At 48.6% G+C, this 21,653-nt stretch overlaps 1 protein-coding gene across 2 annotated transcripts in view; it reads left to right on the plus strand.

Moving 5' to 3' along the window:
- The window catches only part of LOC135830846 (multiple epidermal growth factor-like domains protein 8), a 36,129-nt gene continuing 14,476 nt past the window's right edge, over positions 1-21,653 (plus strand). The window contains exons 1-17 of one of the 2 annotated variants that reach the window (XM_065343049.1): positions 1-189; positions 587-1,108; positions 1,665-1,789; positions 2,346-2,486; positions 3,020-3,139; positions 7,058-7,153; positions 9,511-9,660; positions 9,921-10,081; positions 10,749-10,956; positions 11,333-11,942; positions 12,527-12,647; positions 12,936-13,210; positions 13,483-13,602; positions 14,263-14,464; positions 14,890-15,107; positions 20,590-20,758; positions 21,144-21,513. In XM_065343049.1, coding sequence (XP_065199121.1) covers positions 986-1,108; positions 1,665-1,789; positions 2,346-2,486; positions 3,020-3,139; positions 7,058-7,153; positions 9,511-9,660; positions 9,921-10,081; positions 10,749-10,956; positions 11,333-11,942; positions 12,527-12,647; positions 12,936-13,210; positions 13,483-13,602; positions 14,263-14,464; positions 14,890-15,107; positions 20,590-20,758; positions 21,144-21,513 — 3,209 coding nt within the window. In that variant the 5' untranslated portion in view covers positions 1-189; positions 587-985. The remainder of the gene's footprint in view (positions 190-586; positions 1,109-1,664; positions 1,790-2,345; positions 2,487-3,019; positions 3,140-7,057; positions 7,154-9,510; positions 9,661-9,920; positions 10,082-10,748; positions 10,957-11,332; positions 11,943-12,526; positions 12,648-12,935; positions 13,211-13,482; positions 13,603-14,262; positions 14,465-14,889; positions 15,108-20,589; positions 20,759-21,143; positions 21,514-21,653) is intronic. The other variant, XM_065343050.1, reaches the window with a different exon arrangement.

Genomic DNA, 21,653 nt, shown 5'->3' on the forward strand with positions numbered 1-21,653 from the left:
TTCTCCTGTTTGTACTCGTTGTTGGTACAGGAAACAGCAGCTTCTGTGACTGCGCTTTCTAATGTCAGCGAGCCGGTGGAAAGCATATTCTTCGTGCACATTGACGATGGTTGGGTGTGGCTGCGCGTCGTTGCTGAGTCGGATCCCAACACTCAGGACCCCGTGTCCGGGGACATTAATGTTACTCTGGTCAGTTATATGCTGTAATTGTGTTTGTATCTGTGTATGTGGGTGTGTGTGTGTGGGGGGGGGGGGGTGCATATGCGCATGTGTGTGCATGGGTAGGTGTGCAAGTGTATCCACGTGTACATGTCTGTGCACATTTGCATATGCATATGTGTGTAGGTTATCAAGTTGTGTAACAACAGTAATTTTATGGTTTGCATGATAAGTTGACAATCATTGTGGTCAATAACGTTATAAGAAGAGTTAGCCGGTGAAGTTCCACTTGTGTGCATCACATACAAAGGGCATGTTCTGAGTTAGACTTGAAGTAGATTTTTGTGAAATACCGTGTTCATGCCAGCCCTATTTTCCCGTGGACTTACACGCTCTATCTCTTTTTTTTTTTTGCTTTTTTATATAGGTACCAGGTGGCCGAAATTCCAGTCCGGAAGCCCTGGGCGGTGTGCATTCCTTTATTGAGGAACCGAGTATTGTAGCGAAGTCTCCATCATCACAGCCCGTGTATTTCGATTCAGATAGTTCCCTGTCATTGCGTTCCGCGCCTACTGAGCAACGTTTGCCAACGACCGTCCCAGTACCCACCGTGGATGTTGCTGATGTTCTCAGCTTCGGTGCTGCAGCTCCTGTTGAGTATAGCAGTGCTATACATGAGCCTGCGGTTAACACGCTGGGTACACTCTCGGCGGTTCCACTGGCGTTCCACTTCTACAGTGATGCATGCGGAGCGCACACGGACTGCTCGGCGTGCGTCACCAACAGTTCTTGTGGATGGTGTGCGCAGAGAGGAACCTGCGTGCACATGTCCAGCACTCAAATCGGATCCTGCCCTGGACCAGCTACATTCAATGGTTCCAGCTGGATTCAGGACTCGGCTAGCTGCCTATCGTGTCAACATCGTGATACATGCGATGCTTGTCTGGATGTAAGTCGGTGGGTGCTACCCGAATTCCCGAGTACCTTCGTAAACATACCTCGCAAGGCTACTCAACATTCTTGCTTTCCTATTATTACGATAATTTACAACCAATATGATGTTCTTGCAGTGTATCCTATCTTTTTTGGCAAGATGGTTGTGGGGGAGGGGGACGGCGTAACAGGCAGCAGTCATTGTCCCTAGCTGCTCATGTACAGCATGGCTAGACTTAAATGCAATTCTAAAACTGCGACATATGCAGAAATGTTTTTCAGGAATTATGTTTTCGTCCAAAGAGTTTCCCCGCTGAATTGAATGATGGACCAATGGCATTTAGTCCAGTTCTCATGCTTTCAGTATGTTCATCATCTGTGAGCAGACGTTTCAACTGGTGAACAGCCTTGCTTAGGAGTTGTAGGAATTATTTGTAGACAACATTTCTGCTTGTACCCATTGTGGTAGGGCTCAGTATGTCACCATTGCATCTGGCTCTCCTCAATATACACCGGTGGAGCTTGATATTCATTGGGCCGTTTTGTGTGTGTATGTGTGTATGCGTGTACAGAGCATAGCATGTGAGTGGAATATGAATGGATTCTGCCAATTGATCGCACCAGGAACGATTGGAAGCATAGTGGCAAGCTCCTCTACTGTCAGGATGAAGCAAGAATGTCCTCTTCCTTGTCCTCAGTAAGAATGTGTGGCCTAGTTCACTGTAAAGGAATTCATGAGGTGGTAAATCCTAAGGCACTGGAGCTTCTTTTGCTCCTCTCTTCATTTCTTCTGGTCTGAATATACAAATGTACGAAACATCGTTGCAAGGGTGAAAAGGCGAATACCTAGTTTTCAGCATACACACATGCATCTGAGATTGGGTTCCTAACTTTGATTGCGGAGGCAACAGTGACTAGGCAGAGGTGAAGAGCACCACCCTTAAGATGTAGAGTTCATTGGAACAAGAAGTCTCTGAATTCTAACACCGCCTTCCTTCGACCTCTACGACCTAAATTGACTATGGGCTACCTTACACCGTGACTCTCTTGTGTATAGAAAGGCAACACAATGGTAGTGTGTTAAAGGTGGGGTTATGTACGTAATGAAGAATACCTTGTTCAAAGGTTTTACCCAATCAGCTGACACGAACACGTGTCCCTGTTTTACTTCAACCCTGATGCATCATCGCTGCCACGTTTCATTACCATGCTACTGTGCACAAGTATTCCTGTTGTGTCATGTGTAAATGCAGACGTAGCCGATGCGATGAGTGTATGCTTGGTGGGTTCGCACGGCCGTGCGTGTGGTGTGTCAGTACGGGAAAGTGTCATGATCAGGCCAAGATGCCACTTGTCAATGCCTACGGACAGTGTCGCCTCTACTTCTCAAACAGGTTAGTCATGCAATTCTGAGCCCGGTTTAACTTAAATCCGTGCTGCACCACTTCTCAGTGTCAACAACTGAGCATTGTGCCTATGGAGGTACACTCTGAGCAGCTTCTCAATCTGCTCAAGTTGAAACAACTCAATCTGCTCTAGTTGAAACAACTCAATCTGCTCTAGTTGAAACAGGAAAGGCACTGTGACGAGCAGTATTGCACAACATTGAATACCTGTTAGATTTCTTTATGCTTGTCGTCACTGCGCAAGTATTGGCTCAGTCTAGGCTATTGCACTGACTGTTTCAGTTCCTTACCACTGATGCAGGCCCGGCGGAACGACGTCGGCCCGGCCATGGCCGGACCAACCTTTTTCGCCACCAACATCTGTTTACTGCTGAGGAGGTCATGTGTACACCATAGTGTACACCATAGTGTACACCTTCCATATCATACACAAACTGTATGAAAGGCTAGGGTATGGCGGGACCAATCAATAACTGCTTCCGCCGGTCCTGTGATGTCTTCTATTTGCATGTTCTCTGCAGCCCGGACATGTGCAGGAATTGCTCGGCACGGACTGTGTGTAGTGACTGCCTTGCCACACCATCCGCACAGGATCGTTTCTGCGGCTGGTGCATGGACGTCAGCGATCCGCAGAGTGGCAGGTTGGTACTGCATGCCCTATCATCTGTATCGTCTTCACTCTCTAGTGATGCTCGTAGCCTGGGTCAATAAGGAAGATGACATAATGCGTTAACAATCAGAACGAGTGCTATACACTGATGGATACTGCTGGTGGCCCAAGCCAGTATTTATAACATGGAGATTGCAGTGTATGGTTGCGATCCAAAATGCCGTGTGCTGTGCACTGATCGAGTCTACAGTGCTTGATACAGGTTGTGGGGAGAGGGAATGGGATGGAATGTAGGGAAGTCTACAACACAAGAGGAGAGGGGGGGGGGGGGGTGCAGATTGATGGAATTATGAGGGGACTAATTCTCCTGTGGGGAAGGGGAGGGGTCATTCCTGCAAAGAATAACGGCGGCTTATAGTGAATGTAGGGTAGTGAGGCTTATAGTGAATGTAGGGTAGTGAGGCTTATAGTGAATGTAGGGTAGTGAGGCTTATAGTGAATGTAGGGTAGTGAGGCTTATAGTGAATGTAGGGTAGTGAGGCTTATAGTGAATGTAGGGTAGTGAGGCTTATAGTGAATGTAGGGTAGTGAGGCTTATAGTGAATGTAGGGTAGTGAGGCTTATAGTGAATGTAGGGTAGTGAGGCTTATAGTGAATGTAGGGTAGTGAGGCTTATAGTGAATGTAGGGTAGTGAGGCTTATAGTGAATGTAGGGTAGTGAGGCTTATAGTGAATGTAGGGTAGTGAGGCTTATAGTGAATGTAGGGTAGTGAGGCTTATAGTGAATGTAGGGTAGTGAGGCTTATAGTGAATGTAGGGTAGTGAGGCTTATAGTGAATGTAGGGTAGTGAGGCTTATAGTGAATGTAGGGTAGTGAGGCTTATAGTGAATGTAGGGTAGTGAGGCTTATAGTGAATGTAGGGTAGTGAGGCTTATAGTGAATGTAGGGTAGTGAGGCTTATAGTGAATGTAGGGTAGTGAGGTTTATAGTGAATGTAGGGTAGTGAGGCTTATAGTGAATGTAGGGTAGTGAGGCTTATAGTGAATGTAAGGTAGTGAGGCTTATAGTGAATGTAGGGTAGTGATGCTTATAGTGAATGTAGGGTAGTGAGGCTTATAGTGAATGTAGGGTAGTGAGGCTTATAGTGAATGTAGGGTAGTGAGGCTTATAGTGAATGTAGGGTAGTGAGGCTTATAGTGAATGTAGGGTAGTGAGGCTTATAGTGAATGTAGGGTAGTGAGGCTTATAGTGAATGTAGGGTAGTGAGGCTTATAGTGAATGTAGGGTAGTGAGGCTTATAGTGAATGTAGGGTAGTGAGGCTTATAGTGAATGTAGGGTAGTGAGGCTTATAGTGAATGTAGGGTAGTGAGGCTTATAGTGAATGTAGGGTAGTGAGGCTTATAGTGAATGTAGGGTAGTGAGGCTTATAGTGAATGTAGGGTAGTGAGGCTTATAGTGAGTGTAGGGTAGTGAGGCTTATAGTGAATGTAGGGTAGTGAGGCTTATAGTGAATGTAGGGTAGTGAGGCTTATAGTGAATGTAGGGTAGTGAGGCTTATAGTGAATGTAGGGTAGTGAGGCTTATACTTAAGTTATAGTGAATGTAGGGTAGTGAGGCTTATAGTGAATGTAGGGTAGTGAGGCTTATAGTGAATGTAGGGTAGTGAGGCTTATAGTGAATGTAGGGTAGTGAGGCTTATAGTGAATGTAGGGTAGTGAGGCTAGTTATAGTGAATGTAGGGTAGTGAGGCTTATAGTGAATGTAGGGTAGTGAGGCTTATAGTGAATGTAGGGTAGTGAGGCTTATAGTGAATGTAGGGTAGTGAGGCTTATAGTGAATGTAGGGTAGTGAGGCTTATAGTGAATGTAGGGTAGTGAGGCTTATAGTGAATGTAGGGTAGTGAGGCTTATAGTGAATGTAGGGTAGTGAGGCTTATAGTGAATGTAGGGTAGTGAGGCTTATAGTGAATGTAGGGTAGTGAGGCTTATAGTGAATGTAGGGTAGTGAGGCTTATAGTGAATGTAGGGTAGTGAGGCTTATAGTGAATGTAGGGTAGTGAGGCTTATAGTGAATGTAGGGTAGTGAGGCTTATAGTGAATGTAGGGTAGTGAGGCGTATAGTGAATGTAGGGTAGTGAGGCGTATAGTGAATGTAGGGTAGTGAGGCTTATAGTGAATGTAGGGTAGTGAGGTTTATAGTGAATGTAGGGTAGTGAGGCTTATAGTGAATGTAGGGTAGTGAGGCTTATAGTGAATGTAGGGTAGTGAGGCTTATAGTGAATGTAGGGTAGTGAGGCTTATAGTGAATGTAGGGTAGTGAGGCTTATAGTGAATGTAGGGTAGTGAGGCTTATAGTGAATGTAGGGTAGTGAGGCTTATAGTGAATGTAGGGTAGTGAGGCTTATAGTGAATGTAGGGTAGTGAGGCTTATAGTGAATGTAGGGTAGTGAGGCTTATAGTGAATGTAGGGTAGTGAGGCTTATAGTGAATGTAGGGTAGTGAGGCTTATAGTGAATGTAGGGTAGTGAGGCTTATAGTGAATGTAGGGTAGTGAGGCTTATAGTGAATGTAGGGTAGTGAGGCTTATAGTGAATGTAGGGTAGTGAGGCTTATAGTGAATGTAGGGTAGTGAGGCGTATAGTGAATGTAGGGTAGTGAGGCGTATAGTGAATGTAGGGTAGTGAGGCTTATAGTGAATGTAGGGTAGTGAGGTTTATAGTGAATGTAGGGTAGTGAGGCTTATAGTGAATGTAGGGTAGTGAGGCTTATAGTGAATGTAGGGTAGTGAGGCTTATAGTGAATGTAGGGTAGTGAGGCTTATAGTGAATGTAGGGTAGTGAGGCTTATAGTGAATGTAGGGTAGTGAGGCTTATAGTGAATGTAGGGTAGTGAGGCTTATAGTGAATGTAGGGTAGTGAGGCTTATAGTGAATGTAGGGTAGTGAGGCTTATAGTGAATGTAGGGTAGTGAGGCTTATAGTGAATGTAGGGTAGTGAGGCTTATAGTGAATGTAGGGTAGTGAGGCTTATAGTGAATGTAGGGTAGTGAGGCTTATAGTGAATGTAGGGTAGTGAGGCTTATAGTGAATGTAGGGTAGTGAGGCTTATAGTGAATGTAGGGTAGTGAGGCTTATAGTGAGTGTAGGGTAGTGAGGCTTATAGTGAATGTAGGGTAGTGAGGCTTATAGTGAATGTAGGGTAGTGAGGCTTATAGTGAATGTAGGGTAGTGAGGCTTATAGTGAATGTAGGGTAGTGAGGCTTATAGTGAATGTAGGGTAGTGAGGCTTATAGTGAATGTAGGGTAGTGAGGCTTATAGTGAATGTAGGGTAGTGAGGCTTATAGTGAATGTAGGGTAGTGAGGCTTATAGTGAATGTAGGGTAGTGAGGCTTATAGTGAATGTAGGGTAGTGAGGCTTATAGTGAATGTAGGGTAGTGAGGCTTATAGTGAATGTAGGGTAGTGAGGCTTATAGTGAATGTAGGGTAGTGAGGCTTATAGTGAATGTAGGGTAGTGAGGCTTATAGTGAATGTAGGGTAGTGAGGCTTATAGTGAATGTAGGGTAGTGAGGCTTATAGTGAATGTAGGGTAGTGAGGCTTATAGTGAATGTAGGGTAGTGAGGCTTATAGTGAATGTAGGGTAGTGAGGCTTATAGTGAATGTAGGGTAGTGAGGCTTATAGTGAATGTAGGGTAGTGAGATATGAAAGCTGCACATGAGTGCCAGGGTAGTGATTTGGTGTAGGTAACAATGTTGGTGTTTTGGTTTTTGCAAAAGATGTACCATGGATGTACCATGGATGTACCATGGATGTACCATGGATGTACCATGGATGTACCATGGATGTACCATGGATGTACCATGGATGTACCATGGAAAAATGTACCATGGAAGCTGACAGGCGTTGACACTCGAATGAACTGCCTCGTCTCTTCCTTCTTTAAACCAGATGTATGCCTGGCAGCTTTGACGGACCATCCGCCAATGAAACTTGCGATATTTCACCCATGGATACAAGACGTGTACCTGTGTACGCCAACCACACGTGAGTGTGTCATGTAACCCATGCACTCTAACCCTATCCACCACGCAGTCACTCATGTTGTTATAACCCATGCACCCTAACCCTATCCACCACGCAGTCACTCATGTTGTTATAACCCATGCACTCTAACCCTATCCACCACGCAGTCACTCATGTTGTTGTAACCCATGCACCCTAACCCTATCCACCACACAGTCACTCATGTTGTTATAACCCATGCACCCTAACCCTATCCACCACGCAGTCACTCATGTTGTTGTAACCCATGCACTCTAACCCTATCCACCACGCAGTCACTCATGTTGTTGTAACCCATGCACCCTAACCCTATCCACCACACAGTCACTCATGTTGTTATAACCCATGCACCCTAACCCTATCCACCACGCAGTCACTCATGTTGTTGTAACCCATGCACTCTAACCCTATCCACCACGCAGTCACTCATGTTGTTGTAACCCATGCACTCTAACCCTATCCACCACACAGTCACTCATGTTGTTATAACCCATGCACTCTAACCCTATCCACCACACAGTCACTCATGTTGTTATAACCCATGCACTGTAACCCTATCCACCACACAGTCACTCATGTTGTTATAACCCATGCACTCTAACCCTATCCACCACACAGTCACTCATGTTGTTGTAACCCATGCACTCTAACCCTATCCACCACGCAGTCACTCATGTTGTTGTAACCCATGCACTCTAACCCTATCCACCACACAGTCACTCATGTTGTTATAACCCATGCACTCTAACCCTATCCACCACGCAGTCACTCATGTTGTTGTAACCCATGCACCCTAACCCTATCCACCACACAGTCACTCATGTTGTTATAACCCATGCACTCTAACCCTATCCACCACGCAGTCACTCATGTTGTTGTAACCCATGCACTCTAACCCTATCCACCACACAGTCACTCATGTTGTTGTAACCCATGCACTCTAACCCTATCCACCACACAGTCACTCATGTTGTTATAACCCATGCACTCTAACCCTATCCACCACACAGTCACTCATGTTGTAACCCATGCACTCTAACCCTATCCACCACACAGTCACTCATGTTGTTATAACCCATGCACCCTAACCCTATCCACCACACAGTCACTCATGTTGTTATAACCCATGCACTCTAACCCTATCCACCACACAGTCACTCATGTTGTTATAACCCATGCACTCTAACCCTATCCACCACACAGTCACTCATGTTGTTATAACCCATGCACTCTAACCTTATCCACCACACAGTCACTCATGTTGTTGTAACCCATGCACTCTAACCCTATCCACCACGCAGTCACTCATGTTGTTATAACCCATGCACTCTAACCCTATCCACCACACAGTCACTCATGTTGTTATAACCCATGCACTCTAACCCTATCCACCACACAGTCACTCATGTTGTTATAACCCATGCACTCTAACCCTATCCACCACACAGTCACTCATGTTGTTATAACCCATGCACTCTAACCCTATCCACCACACAGTCACTCATGTTGTTGTAACCCATGCACTCTAACCCTATCCACCACACAGTCACTCATGTTGTTATAACCCATGCACCCTAACCCTATCCACCACACAGTCACTCATGTTGTTGTAACCCATGCACTCTAACCCTATCCACCACACAGTCACTCATGTTGTTATAACCCATGCACTCTAACCCTATCCACCACGCAGTCACTCATGTTGTTGTAACCCATGCACCCTAACCCTATCCACCACGCAGTCACTCATGTTGTTGTAACCCATGCACTCTAACCCTATCCACCACGCAGTCACTCATGTTGTTGTAACCCATGCACTCTAACCCTATGCACCACACCACGCAGTCACTCATGTTCTTATGATACATCGATGATTGCGCGTGCCCCGGCGCTATATGTATAACATATCACTATCAAGATGTCAGTCATGTTGCCGCGAGAGCGTTTATTATGCACGCATGCGCATTACACTCTCTGTGCTGCTTATTGCACAATAACTGTCACATGCTGCTCTGTGTGACGCTTAGCATGTTGGCTTGATGTTGATTCTGTCACTGCAATAATCACGAATGTGACTGTTCCCCGGTTGCACTAAGACCTGTCCGATCGTGCCTACACGTATTAGAACTGGTCCGCAGTACGGTGCCTAGAAGAAGAGGAATGGTCTACGCCCATGCCATGGAGTTCTCATTCTTGCTGTGCACGGTACTGTGCGCTCAGATCTGGTGTGTGCACTCCGCTCCTCTCTGTCCTCGTGACAGTGTATACTGCACCATCCGCTCTTGGCTCCTCATGACCATGTACACTGCGCTGTTCACTTTACCGTTGTGTGTCTGCAGCTGGTCTTTCACACGGTGTCCTGCCGTGGACTGGTGTATGCTGAAGAACACGTCGTGCGGCAGCAATGCTTCCTGTCACAATGATGTGGACAGTGGCTACTGTCACTGTGATGTGGGTTTCACTGGTGATGGACTGCGCTGTGAAGAATGGTAAGTAATTACACAACACGTCATGATTAAGTGTAATACAAGAACTGTGGGGTGGCAATAAATGTGGCATTGTCAGAGATGGTGAATTGAGTTTCACAGCTCTTTTTCTGTGTGGGTCTGTTCGCACGTTATAAATTTCGGAGTTTTTTTGCGGTGTCAATTGTTGTTCCGGCAGCCAACAACTGGGAGCATAAACATACTGATTGCTGAATATATTTGCTTTTTTTGTTTAATCGTTTATATGCTGTGGTTGTGTACAGGTGTCCTGTGTCATGTGGTAGACATGGTCATTGCTCCGGGTCCCCGCTCTTCCAGTGCGTATGTGATCTTGGCTGGACTGGTGAAGTGTGTGGAGAAGATTGCGAGTGTAATGGTTGGAGCACGTGCGCAAGCGGCCGTGGACTGTGCGACGACTGCCAGAGTAAGTCACAATTCCAGACTAAGCAGGCTTCCGTTTGATTGAGCTGTCATGGGTTCGTTGAAGATACAATCATGTATCTAACTTGTGAAATGTGGGGCATGACTCATTGTTACTGCTACATTGCATACTGAATTTCCCCAATTGTAAGTCGCTCTCGATTGTCAGTTGCACCCTCACTTTCCGGTTAGTTGCACCCTCACTTTCAGGTGTGAGCCGTATTGTTTCAATATGTTCACGTAAGTAGGAGGTCTCGGCACTCGGTTGTAGGTCGCATGCCCTTATTAGCCCGAGGAGTCTACTGCAAATGGTGCAACTTATATTCGGGAAATGCGGTACTTACAGTGCTGCTTGGCAATAGTCTGGCATGGCGGGTCACACAGTACCGGGCACTGTGAGGCCATACACCTGGGCTTGCTTGACTGTGCACTGGCCCAGGGCGCTAACCTACGAGATTAGCAGGCGGACTTCATTCATGCCAACTGCAGTGGAGGAGGATTCTTGCGACAGCCTGCATATGACAGGCTGTGTGTTGACTGTTGACTGGGTTGAGTACGAGCTGATACTACCAAGTTGGTAATTAGATGGGCGGCCATGCAGGTCTTCGTTTAACCTGAGATGTTACATGTTTCATCCCATAGCGCATCCACTGTATATTCTCTGCTTGCAGACAACACAGCTGGCAAGTCTTGCGAGCTGTGCAAGCCGCTGCACTTTCGCAATGCCACATCGGATACGTGCCGACAGTGTGTGTGCAGTGATCGTGAAGACATGAGTGTAGGCGGCTGCAATACTACCAGCGGTGCGTGCTACTGTTCTCTGGGCTATGCTGGCGAACAGTGCGAGAAGTGTGAGAGTGGATATCGATTCTATCAAGGGTAGGTTGTACTATGGCAATCCCGTGTTCATCAGAAATATGACCATGTGTACAGTAGACAAATATTTCACCAGTTCGTTTGTCAAGCATGCCATGAGCCGCCGTTCATTCATATTATGAATTCTGACCTCATCACGTATCTGTGTGTGTGTGTGTGCGTGGACATGTGTGGACACGTGTGTGTGTGTGTATGTGTCTGTGTGTGTCTGTCTGTGTCTGTCTGTGTACATGTGGGTCTGGATGTGTACTTGTGTGCCTGTAATTTGCCGGTGTGTCTGTCTGCGTATGTGACATGTGTGTGTGTGTGTGTGTGTGTGTGTGTGTGTGTGTGTGTGTGTGTGTGTCTTTGTGTCTGTGTGGCTCTCTTTTGTCTTCAGTAAAAGCGAAAGCCTGTGCTTGAAGCAGTGTGCCACGCGGCTGGTGACGCACTCGACCGGCACACTGCAGTACGTGTCCACAGTGCATATCAACCCGCTGCTGTACTCTGGCCTCACCCACTGTGCACTAGTTATCATTGCTGCTGATGCAGCAGCAGCCACAGCGACGGCAGTGACTGCAAGCACACCGGATGCATCGCTCCATCTCACCCAAGACAATGTCTCACAGGTTGTGGCCCCTGGCCTTGCCATTGAGCTTACCATTCATTGGTTATCCCTGCCGTGCAACAATGAGTCAGTGCTGGTCTACGATGATCTACACTTGGACACTAGCTCTCTCGCAAACTACACGCTGATCGGAATGGTGTCTGGCCAGAACAACCATGCGCTTCCTGGAGCTAAGTTCTACAGTGTGTCGGGCATTATGACTGTGTTCCTGCCCGTGTTTAACGATGACGGTGACGGTGTTGTGGTTACTCATCGCTCAATTCCGTGCATGGATTGTCCACAGCCGCAGCGTTCGTGCGTGGCGCAGTCAGAGGACACGCTTGTCTGCGATGGGCTTCACACGGTATCTATCTGCAGAGATTGCAAGTACCGGTGTGTCAATGTGAGTTGTGAAATACGTTAATTGGATGGTTGCATTCCCTACGGTCTGTTAAGAATTCGTTGTCCCAACTTCCACTCAGAAAGTATTTGAAAGTATTGGGTATCACAAAGTGTTCTATATCAAAAGAATGAGTTGCCTGGAATTGGGGTGAATTTTGGTGGAACACGTACATGCATAGCATTTTTTGTAGTACATGCAGAATCACCTACAGTACTGTCAGGCGCCGAAGAACTGGGGGGGGGTCAGGGTTCTAGCTTAGCCCATTCTTATTTTCAGCAAACACAGCAGTTTCGTTCTTATTTGATGGTACAGTCTTACATGTACATTTATGCAGAGTTATACGTCTGAGTTTACATTATAGTGTAAATTATGGTTTCCGTTCTTATCTGCAAAAAATCCAGCCTACACCGTTCTTAAAAATTGGTGAAATTCTAGCCTGGCCGTTCTTTGGCACTCCGTTCTTCGGCGCCCGACAGCTGTAGTTGTTCAGACCTTTGCATTTGGCCTGTCACACTTTTGAAGTGTTGTCCGCAGTATGATCATGCCTGTCATGTCTTGATATTGCTATGTGCTGCCCTGTGCAGAACTCTGGACAATGCCGGTGCCTGAACACATCCAGTACTGAGGAAGGCTGCAGCAACCCACGCACCAGTCCCACCCAACCTGGCTGGGCTAACCTGTCCTCCAGCTGGCTGGTACCACAAGGTAAGGAAAGAAATGCCGGATCCTCGGGTTCAGCTTTGCTAAGGGAATGGTAATGGAAAGCAACCAATCACCTAGATATTGATGTGTCTTGCATGCGTTGGAAGGAAAAAGGTTTTTGCAACGAGAAGACCATTTAGTGCGATTAATGGTTGCATTGGAGTTGGTGGTACATGTATAGCGAAATCTGACGTGTGTCACAGATAGGCTTAATTCCTCTCAAGAATAGTTGGTTATTCCTGAAATGAAGTTTGGTGTTCTTGCCTGCCTGTGCTGTGTGCTTGTCTGAAGAGCTGGACAACATCCACGAATGCACAGTTTCTAACCCATGCCCGATGACATCATTTCCTCCTCGCTACGAGCACACAGCCGTGTGCATTCGCAGCACCCTTGAAGACCTGCTGTACGTCTTTGGAGGCATCGACAGCACTGGGCGAATGCTATCGGCGGATGTTGCAGTTGTATCTACATCTTCCTATACGTGGCACGTGCTGAAAATGAAGGCAGGAAAGTCTCAAAGAGGTGACAATGTGATCACCCCGAGATACGCTCACTCCACTGTTTTGGTATGTTCTTATCACCTTTTTGTTGTCCCTGTGAATTTTCCATTTTTACACTTATTGTTTGTGAAGACTCCGCTGCAGTTGTGCTTCTGGTAGAATCGTATGCTGGTAAATAACTGTTACACGCCTGGCAAAATGGTTGTAAATACACGCCTGCCCACACTCGCTCCCTAAGCTGCAGAGTTATGAGTCCCGATGAGTCCCGAGATGAGTTCAATGTCTTTGACTGTTTGTTTTTCTCGAATGCTTTGTGTTTTGCGTGGTGTACAATAAAGTCTTTGCAGGAGCAGAAAATGTATGTGTTTGGTGGTGTCCTGGAGAACAATGTCACCACCTCTGAGCTATGGGAGCTAAGCCTGGGCATCAAGAAAAGTACATGGACTTCTCTGCAACAGGTCAGTGGTAGTATCAGAATCAGAAGCTGCTCATGTCCTCAGTGCATAGCTGCTCATGTCCTCAGTGCATAGCTGCTCATGTCCTCAGTGCATAGCTGCTCATCATACGGTCCTCAGTGCATAGCTGCTCATGTCCTCAGTGCATAGCTGCCCATGTCCTCAGTGCATAGCTGCTCATGTCCTCAGTGCATAGCTGCTCATGTCCTCAGTGCATAGCTGCTCATGTCCTCAGTGCATAGCTGCTCATGTCCTCAGTGCATAGCTGCTCATGTCCTCAGTGCATAGCTGCTCATGTCCTCAGTGCATAGCTGCTCATGTCCTCAGTGCATAGCTGCTCATGTCCTCAGTGCATAGCTGCTCATGTCCTCAGTGCATAGCTGCTCATGTCCTCAGTGCATATAGAATATTGCTCTTACCAGCGTGTAGCTCAATTTCTCTATCAGGATCAGAAACTTGCCTTTCTTTCGTTTTCCCGGATGGGATGCTGGTATGAGTGGGCCTCCTCGTCCACCCCCCCTCCCCCCCCCCCCCCCAGCTCCATCCCCATTGCTTGCTCACTCGCTCTCTTATTAGGTCCCTTCCCTGCCTCTCACTGCTCACTAGAGTATATGTCACTTTCTACTCCTCTATCCTTTAAAACGCCAAACTTCTACTCTGCAGGGCTCCGCATCACCTCTTGGCAGGGCCTTTCACAGCTTGACAATGACAGCGACAAACGGCTCGAGGGAGCTTCTACTCCTAGGTGGCTATGCTGCAATCAACTCGTCTATGAAGACCATAATCAGCTGCAGAACCGTACATGTGTACAGGCTATCCCAGGGAGTTTGGGTGGAGCGACAAACACAAGGACCAGCGCCCAGCGGTAAGAAGTGACCAGGTGTGACCAGGCAGCCAAGCATGCATGCAGGACGGGCATGCAGCACTAATCTGATCCCTAGTTATCCCTGCGTGTGAATCTCTGGGGAATGGTGGTATCAGCTGCACTATTAAACTGAGAATATGATATATACGTAACAGGGCAGTGCTGGAGGCGCATAGAGAAGTGTAGATGGAGTGGTGTGATCTGTAGGAAAGGCCATGTGCAAGGTAGCTTGTTTGAGTGTTTTGTGTATTCAACTTGAAATATGAACTGATTTCTACTTCGAAGTAGATCAGGCTTTCCCAGCATCCGTAGACATGCAACTAGCCCTTTCCTCAGCAAGGGTATCATTGTGAATTTATGATGTCTCGTGCATGGTGCTTGGTCCTTCAACGTGTGGTGCATTGTTGCTGGTGTGTTACGCTCAGTGTATGGCCACACAGCCAGCTATGTGAAGGGTGAAGACGGTGACGTGGACAGTGTTGTGGTGCTGGGCGGAAGCCAGTATCTTGCTGGCCACGTGGCTGACGGGCGCACGCTGAGCTACTCCGACGACCTCGTACTGTTCAGACTGCGCCTGCGGGACTGGACCTGGGAGTACATTCTGCCAACTCAACCTGTGCCAACGTTCCTTAGGCCTCTTGCTGTAAGTAGTACACACTGTAGACGATGGCACTCATTTAGAATCAGTGGATTTTGTACTTCTGCTGCATGGTGATGTTACCATGCTGAGGTACTGCAGTATGGTGATGTTACCATGCTGAGGTACTTCTGCTGTATGGTGATGTTACCATGGTGATGTTACCATGCTGAGGTACTGCTGTATGGTGATGTTACCATGCTGAGGTACTTCTGCTGTATGGTGATGTTACCATGCTGAGGTACTGCTCTATGGTGATGTTACCATGCTGAGGTACTGCTGTATGGTGATGTTACCATGGTGATGTTACCATGCTGAGGTATTTCTGCTGTATGGTGATGTTACCATGGTGATGTTACCATGCTGAGGTACTGCTGTCTGGTGATGTTACCATGCTGAGGTACTACTGCTGTATGGTGAGGTTACCATGGTGATGTTACCATGCTGAGGTACTGCTGTATGGTGATGTTACCATGCTGAGGTACTACTGCTGTATGGTGATGTTACCATGGTGATGTTACCATGCTGAGGTACTGCTGTATGGTAGTAAAGAAGCCTCTTTTACGGGCCAATAAAAAATCCAATCTGAAGAGCAATGTCAATAAAGCCGCTCATAACGCTAAAAATCAAATCAATTCAGGAAAATTCAATTCAATTCAAAGTCGTGACACATCCGGTAAAAAACAGCAAGAAATAATATCTCGGTGCAAAAGAAGAAAAAGGAAATAAAAAGCCGCTTCATTTTAAAGGACCAAATGAAGAAAAGCAAAGAAATACCCACATCAGCGTTAAGTTGCACCTTAAATTATAAACAAAACATGACGCGTCCATTAGCATTGAGGACACTTCTATTAGCGAGGTTATACACACCACTGTTACATCCGTCCCTCAGCCATGGCTAGTGGGCGCAATGCATTTACCGGTCGATGGTATGCAGAGCGAGCCCCTCTGATGCACATAACTGCAGCTCGGAGGAGTGCAAACGACAGACGGCATCTGACATAGGCCATAACCTCGCCGTAGGGCTTGCCATCATGCTGTGCCAGCATAGCGCATAATCGCTTCAAAAACCGCAAGCATTCTGGGGATGCACTGCCAGCCGTGGTGAAGACAAGCGGGGTAAAGTTACCACGGTCAACATTGACAATCCTTTCGCTGTACTGCAGCTTCTGCGTCTCGTGCTGGAGAAGGAGGTCAGCGATGGGCTTCTTTGCGTACGAGGCGGCGTCAGGATGAAAGACTCGAATGTCAAGGAAAGTGTTCTGTGCCCTTGTCCAAAACCCACGTATGCGGACGTCAGATCAGGCATCATGTGCCGTGTTGGTGCTGGCAGCTCTGAAGACTTCGCCCTCCAGCGGCGCGAGCAATGGCTCCACAGACACGTCAGGGCACACCTCCGTGACTAAGTCCGCTATCATGTCTCGTACCTCGTTATGTCTAATGGTAGGGAAGCCCCCGGTTGGGCAGCACATCGCATGAGCCGCGGTGAAATCCTGGCCACACACGCATTTCTCCGGGACATCCCTCAGAGGCCATCCGTACCTCAGCGCAATGGCATCGCGGAAGTCGCACTTGGACAGACTGAAGCCGTGCTGACGCAGCGGAAGGGTGTGGAGCCAGCTCGATACACCCTTGGCCGAAAGGTGTTCCAACTGGCGGGCGGCAAGCGGAGTAAGTGTTTCCTTGGCGCTCATATACCGCTGTTCGTCATGTTTTAGCCGTTCCGCCAGAGCTGCTGACTTGGCTCACTGGGCTGAATGAATTGCATGCTCTATCGATATCGAGGGCCTGGACCGGTCATTCTGGTCGAGTATCTCCAGCGTTTGATCTGATGTGATTTTCCTCGACGTCTCCAGAGCTCCATTAGCCATTTGAGACAGGGATGGCACGGCAAAGCCACCCAGGCGTGTGGAAAGCTGAAGAACAGCCCATTCGTTGTCCGAAAACGCCTCCCTGCCAGTTACCGCAGGTATCAATACCGTGCGCATCATGTCATCCATCTGAGAGAGGCAATCGGCTGGAAAAGGTACTATTCTGAGGAGGTAGGTCCACCGGCCGCGAAGACCATGTGTCAGGGCAGCATAGGCTGCATGCGGCTCCGTGCGCGCAACATCCGATAGTGCCTTTAGTTCCACAATCCACTCGCCTACTCGCCGCCGCACATGCTCGGCAACAGCATCAGACTCGCCAATGTAGGAGCCTAGGTATTTCGTGGCGCCGGTCACGATACGTATGCCAGTACCAGCAAACATATTGTAGGCTTCCTCCTCCTGCTCGGGCTTCACGAGAAGAAGCTTTTTCTCCGGGTTGGTGTTGTATCCGTACAGCTTGCCTTGTTCCTCAACGCTGTCCCACCATCCACGGAGACGAGTCAACTGCCCACCCGCACCAGAATCATCTGCATACCACGTTTGCCGTACGGTAGGATGCACAACCTGCAGTGCCCGGACTAGAGGGAGCGCCGCTAAAGCGTAGAAGACCATGGACAACGGGTCACCTTGCGTAGTGCCCTCGTCGGACGAAATCTCACCACCACCTCCAACAAAGAGTCGAGCCGGGGTGTTATACGAATTTTTCAGTATTGTCGCAATAGGTGGACACAGGTATTGTACATTGTGCAAAGCTGCTTGTCTGTTCAAGCAGTTGAAGGCATTACGTGCGTCTACCAAAAGAACAGCCTCGCAAGACTCATCATCATAAAGGCGTTGCATGGCATGAACAGCAGCTTCGATGCCCGCAGGAAGACCCGAGCATTTCTGTATGAAACCGCACGCTTCTTGAACATCTTGGTTAACACCTTTCAATATCGCTCTGGTAATGATGCGGCGCAGGACTTCCCCAACACCGATTGGGCGCACACCAGGCTTCTTGTCCAGAGCCACAAGTCGGCACGCGAGAAAGGGTACCAGGCCGGAGGGTGCAACGTTGGAACTCACAAGGAGGTGCGCGAGTCCAGACAATGCATTGCACTTATTTGTCGATGCGCCTTTAAATGAAGAGCACATCCTTCGCGAACAAGCCGAATCAAGACCAGACGGTCCAGCCGAGCCCTCGCAATGCAGCCCCGTGTCTCACAATAGTGAGGACGTGAGCGAGTCGAATCGGATTGGGTGGACGTTCTCCCGGGCACCCTGCAAGAGTACCTCCGGGGAGGCAGCCTGCGCTGCAGGGTGCTTCTCTAGCAATAGCTGGCACACGGTTGCCTGAGAGCCATCAGAAGACGTCACCACGTCCTCAAGCTTCAATGTGCCGGCTGTGGATTCGGGCTGCAGACTTTTCAACGCCTCATTCACCCTGCCAGCAGTCATACAGTCGGCGAAACGTCGAGCCGCATCGTCCTGTCCGCGCTTCCCGTCGCCCGAGGCCCGACCCCCTGTGCTGCGCTGAAGAGAGCGACCTTCCTCCAGTAAAGACTGAATGTCGTTACTTTTCCAAAGCCGCATCCGCCTCTGTAGATGACCGCTGTTTTCCTTGTCTGTACATTTAGCTCCCGTCCGCTGCAGCGTGAGAACCGGCAGGATGGAAAAGTAGAATAGCGCATCGGTGTCGTCTCCGCCAGACTGAACATACTTGTTGATGTAGGAAGAGAGCTCATTTTAACAAGCTCCTTCCCAACAGAACCACATGGTATCTTGAAGAATGACTTCCTCCAGTGAACCACCTCGTCGTATATCTCCTGGGCCAGCGAGTACTGGGTTCCATCAGGCCGGCTGTTGGGATGCCAGGCGCCTGTGCCAAAGACACTGGGCGTCCCCCACCAAGAGACCCGTCCCGTTGAGAAGCGCCCGAGCCCTCGACCCCCAGCAACGCGATGGGAGGTGCCGTGGCCAACAATGGTGGAATATCTTGGCTTGATGATGCTGGTCCGTCGCCACTCACCGTCTCCATATCAATCAGGCCCACTGACGATGCCTCAGCCAACACAGGCACAGCACGAGCAATTGAAGCCGTCTCCGAGCACGCGAGAGCAGGCAGATCCACCCGCAGGGGCTGCATGGATGAAGCAGCAGCAACAGATTGAGAAGATTGCATAGAACTCGCGGCTCCAGGGTGCAATGCTGCACGGGAACGTTCCGTGGCCGACGACTGGGGCCTGGAAACCGAAGTATTCCGCCCTCTGCGAGGCACCCACCCCGGTACTGATTCGGGTGGTGCATCAGGCAGCGAACGCTCCCCAGCAGCACCGCCAGTGACAACAGTAACGCTCAGATTAGTATTTCCGAAATTTGTGCATCTCTGGTCCCTGCCAGGGTAGCAGTCTACACAGCATCGTCCTGCTGCGTTGCAGGAGCAAGAGCGGCACGTGCCCGATGACCTACTGCAGGAACAGCACAAGCGCTTGCTGTTACCTCCCCTGCGTGACTGAGACGACATAACAGGGGAATGGCGGCTGCAGACAAGCAGCTAACACGTGGGCCAGACGTGCGACCAGACGCGCGAACCTGAAGGACGCCGTGCTGGGCTGGGCTCATAGATAGACAGCTGCAGACTTCAGTTACAGTGGACACACGAGCACGGCCAGAAGAAGGCGCGAAGAGACGTGAGGTGTGAAGAGCACCCCGCACGTCAGTCGTCACAGACCACGCGGGAAAGCACCCAGCCGCGAAGCACAGCACAGCAAGCCAGCTCACCCAAGGCCAAAGGCGAAGGCGCCGAAAGCGACCCGAAACTACAGCGCAATGGCCGGTTCGCCAGGTAACAAGAAAACCAGCTGGAGGGAGGAATAGCGGACTGGGCAACTCCACAGCGGCGAAAACTACTGGTGCCGACTCCTGAAGCCCAGAAGAAAGTAATGAAGTAGGTTAATAAACGGTTGGCTGGGATAGTGGATAAAGCAATTAGAAAAACTGTAGAAAAACTGCGGAGGAGCAATATCTCCATCCGCACACCATCCGCACACCATCCGCACACCATCCGCACACCAGTAGTACTGCTGTATGGTGATGTTACCATGCTGAGGTACTTCTGCTGTATGGTGATGTTACCATGCTGAGGTACTACTGTATGGTGATGTTACCATGGTGATGTTACCATGCTGAGGTACTGCTGTATGGTGATGTTACCATGCTGAGATACTACTGTTTGGTGATGTTACCATGGTGATGTTACCATGCTGAGGCCGTAGTAGCGGATTACTCTAATTTCAGAAATTTTAGGTGCTCAATATTCTCGGTATGAGGGCAAAAGGCCAGGTTAGGTGAATAGACATTTTAGGTACAGAGAAGCAGTTCCCTATTGGCATAATTATGTGTGTTAGTGTTTGTTTGGTGTATTGAAATTTTATGTAAGAAACAAAGGCACCGAAAGTACCGGAAATAAAAGTACACTGAAAATTTGTGAAATTGCAGTATTTTCTTGCAGGTGTGCATGTAGCAGCTCACTATAGTTTAGAGCTGATCCTATGCATGATGGGCAATTGGCACAGTCACCGTTTGTGCAACGGCCGGTTTTCTGAAATGCCAGTTTGATTTTCTCTCTCCGCATCCAGGTACCTTCTGATATCTCCGGGCACCAGTCAGTCACACTCTACAGCCATTTGATCGTTGTGATCGGAGGCAGCACTCTGAAGAGATCTCCAGCCTGTTCTCAGCTGACCGTGCTGCTGTACAACACAAAATGTGCGGCTTTTGCTGTGCTTAATTTCTCCCAGCAAACAGGTATGTTAGGTGCAGCTTTGCGTAGGCCCGCCTGGCGCAATGCACATGGCTAGTTAAGTTAATATGCAGTGTTTGCGGGTGAGACCGGACCACTAGTGTGCATTCTGTGTCCTGAGTTAATCAGTCCTTGGTACCTGCCAGCTCTGCACTGATGTTGTTCAATAGAGAATTTCACGGAGCATTCATTGGAAGCACTCCGTGTGTTTCGTTTCTTCATTTATGTATGCACACGTGTATGTGTGTGTGTGCGTGTGTGTGTATGTGTGTGTGTGCGTGTGTGTGTGTGTGTGTGTGTGTGTGTGTGTGTGTGTGTGTGTGTGTGCGTGTGTGTATGTGTGTGCGTGTGTGTGTGTGTGTGTGTGTGTGTGTTTCTTTGAATTTTCAGATGATTTCAGTATACCGTACCTGGAGTATCACACAGCCACGCCAAGCAGTAGTGGGCACACTGCCTATGTCTTGGGTGGAGTGAAGAACGGACTGGTGTCCGGTGATATGGCAATGTTCACCGTGCCCGACCAGCTAGACACTTGGTGTTCGCTGGCCATGGATGAAACGTCGTGCGGTGCTTTGGACAGCTCATGTCTCTGGTGTTCTCCCCAGGGCCACGGCGACCCATACTGTGTGTCCAAATTCTCCAACACCAGTCACTGCGGTACCCCAGATGATTACGAAAATGCCGTGTGTGCAGACAATAGCAAATGTGACAGCTTCCACTCCTGCCTGGGCTGTGTTGGCCGAACTGGATGTCTCTACAAGTAAGTGCTATTATCCAGTCAATTAAAGGTGAAGCTAGGTTATACTTCACCGGCTCCTGAATACAGTTGAGTCGCACGACCAAGAACGTGGTTTCCATGGGGTAAGGCTGGGCCACTCCTATTTTCAACAATCTGGCTGC

Source organism: Sycon ciliatum, chromosome 1 (assembly GCF_964019385.1).
Source record: "Sycon ciliatum chromosome 1, ocSycCili1.1, whole genome shotgun sequence".
NCBI lineage: Eukaryota > Metazoa > Porifera > Calcarea > Leucosolenida > Sycettidae > Sycon > Sycon ciliatum.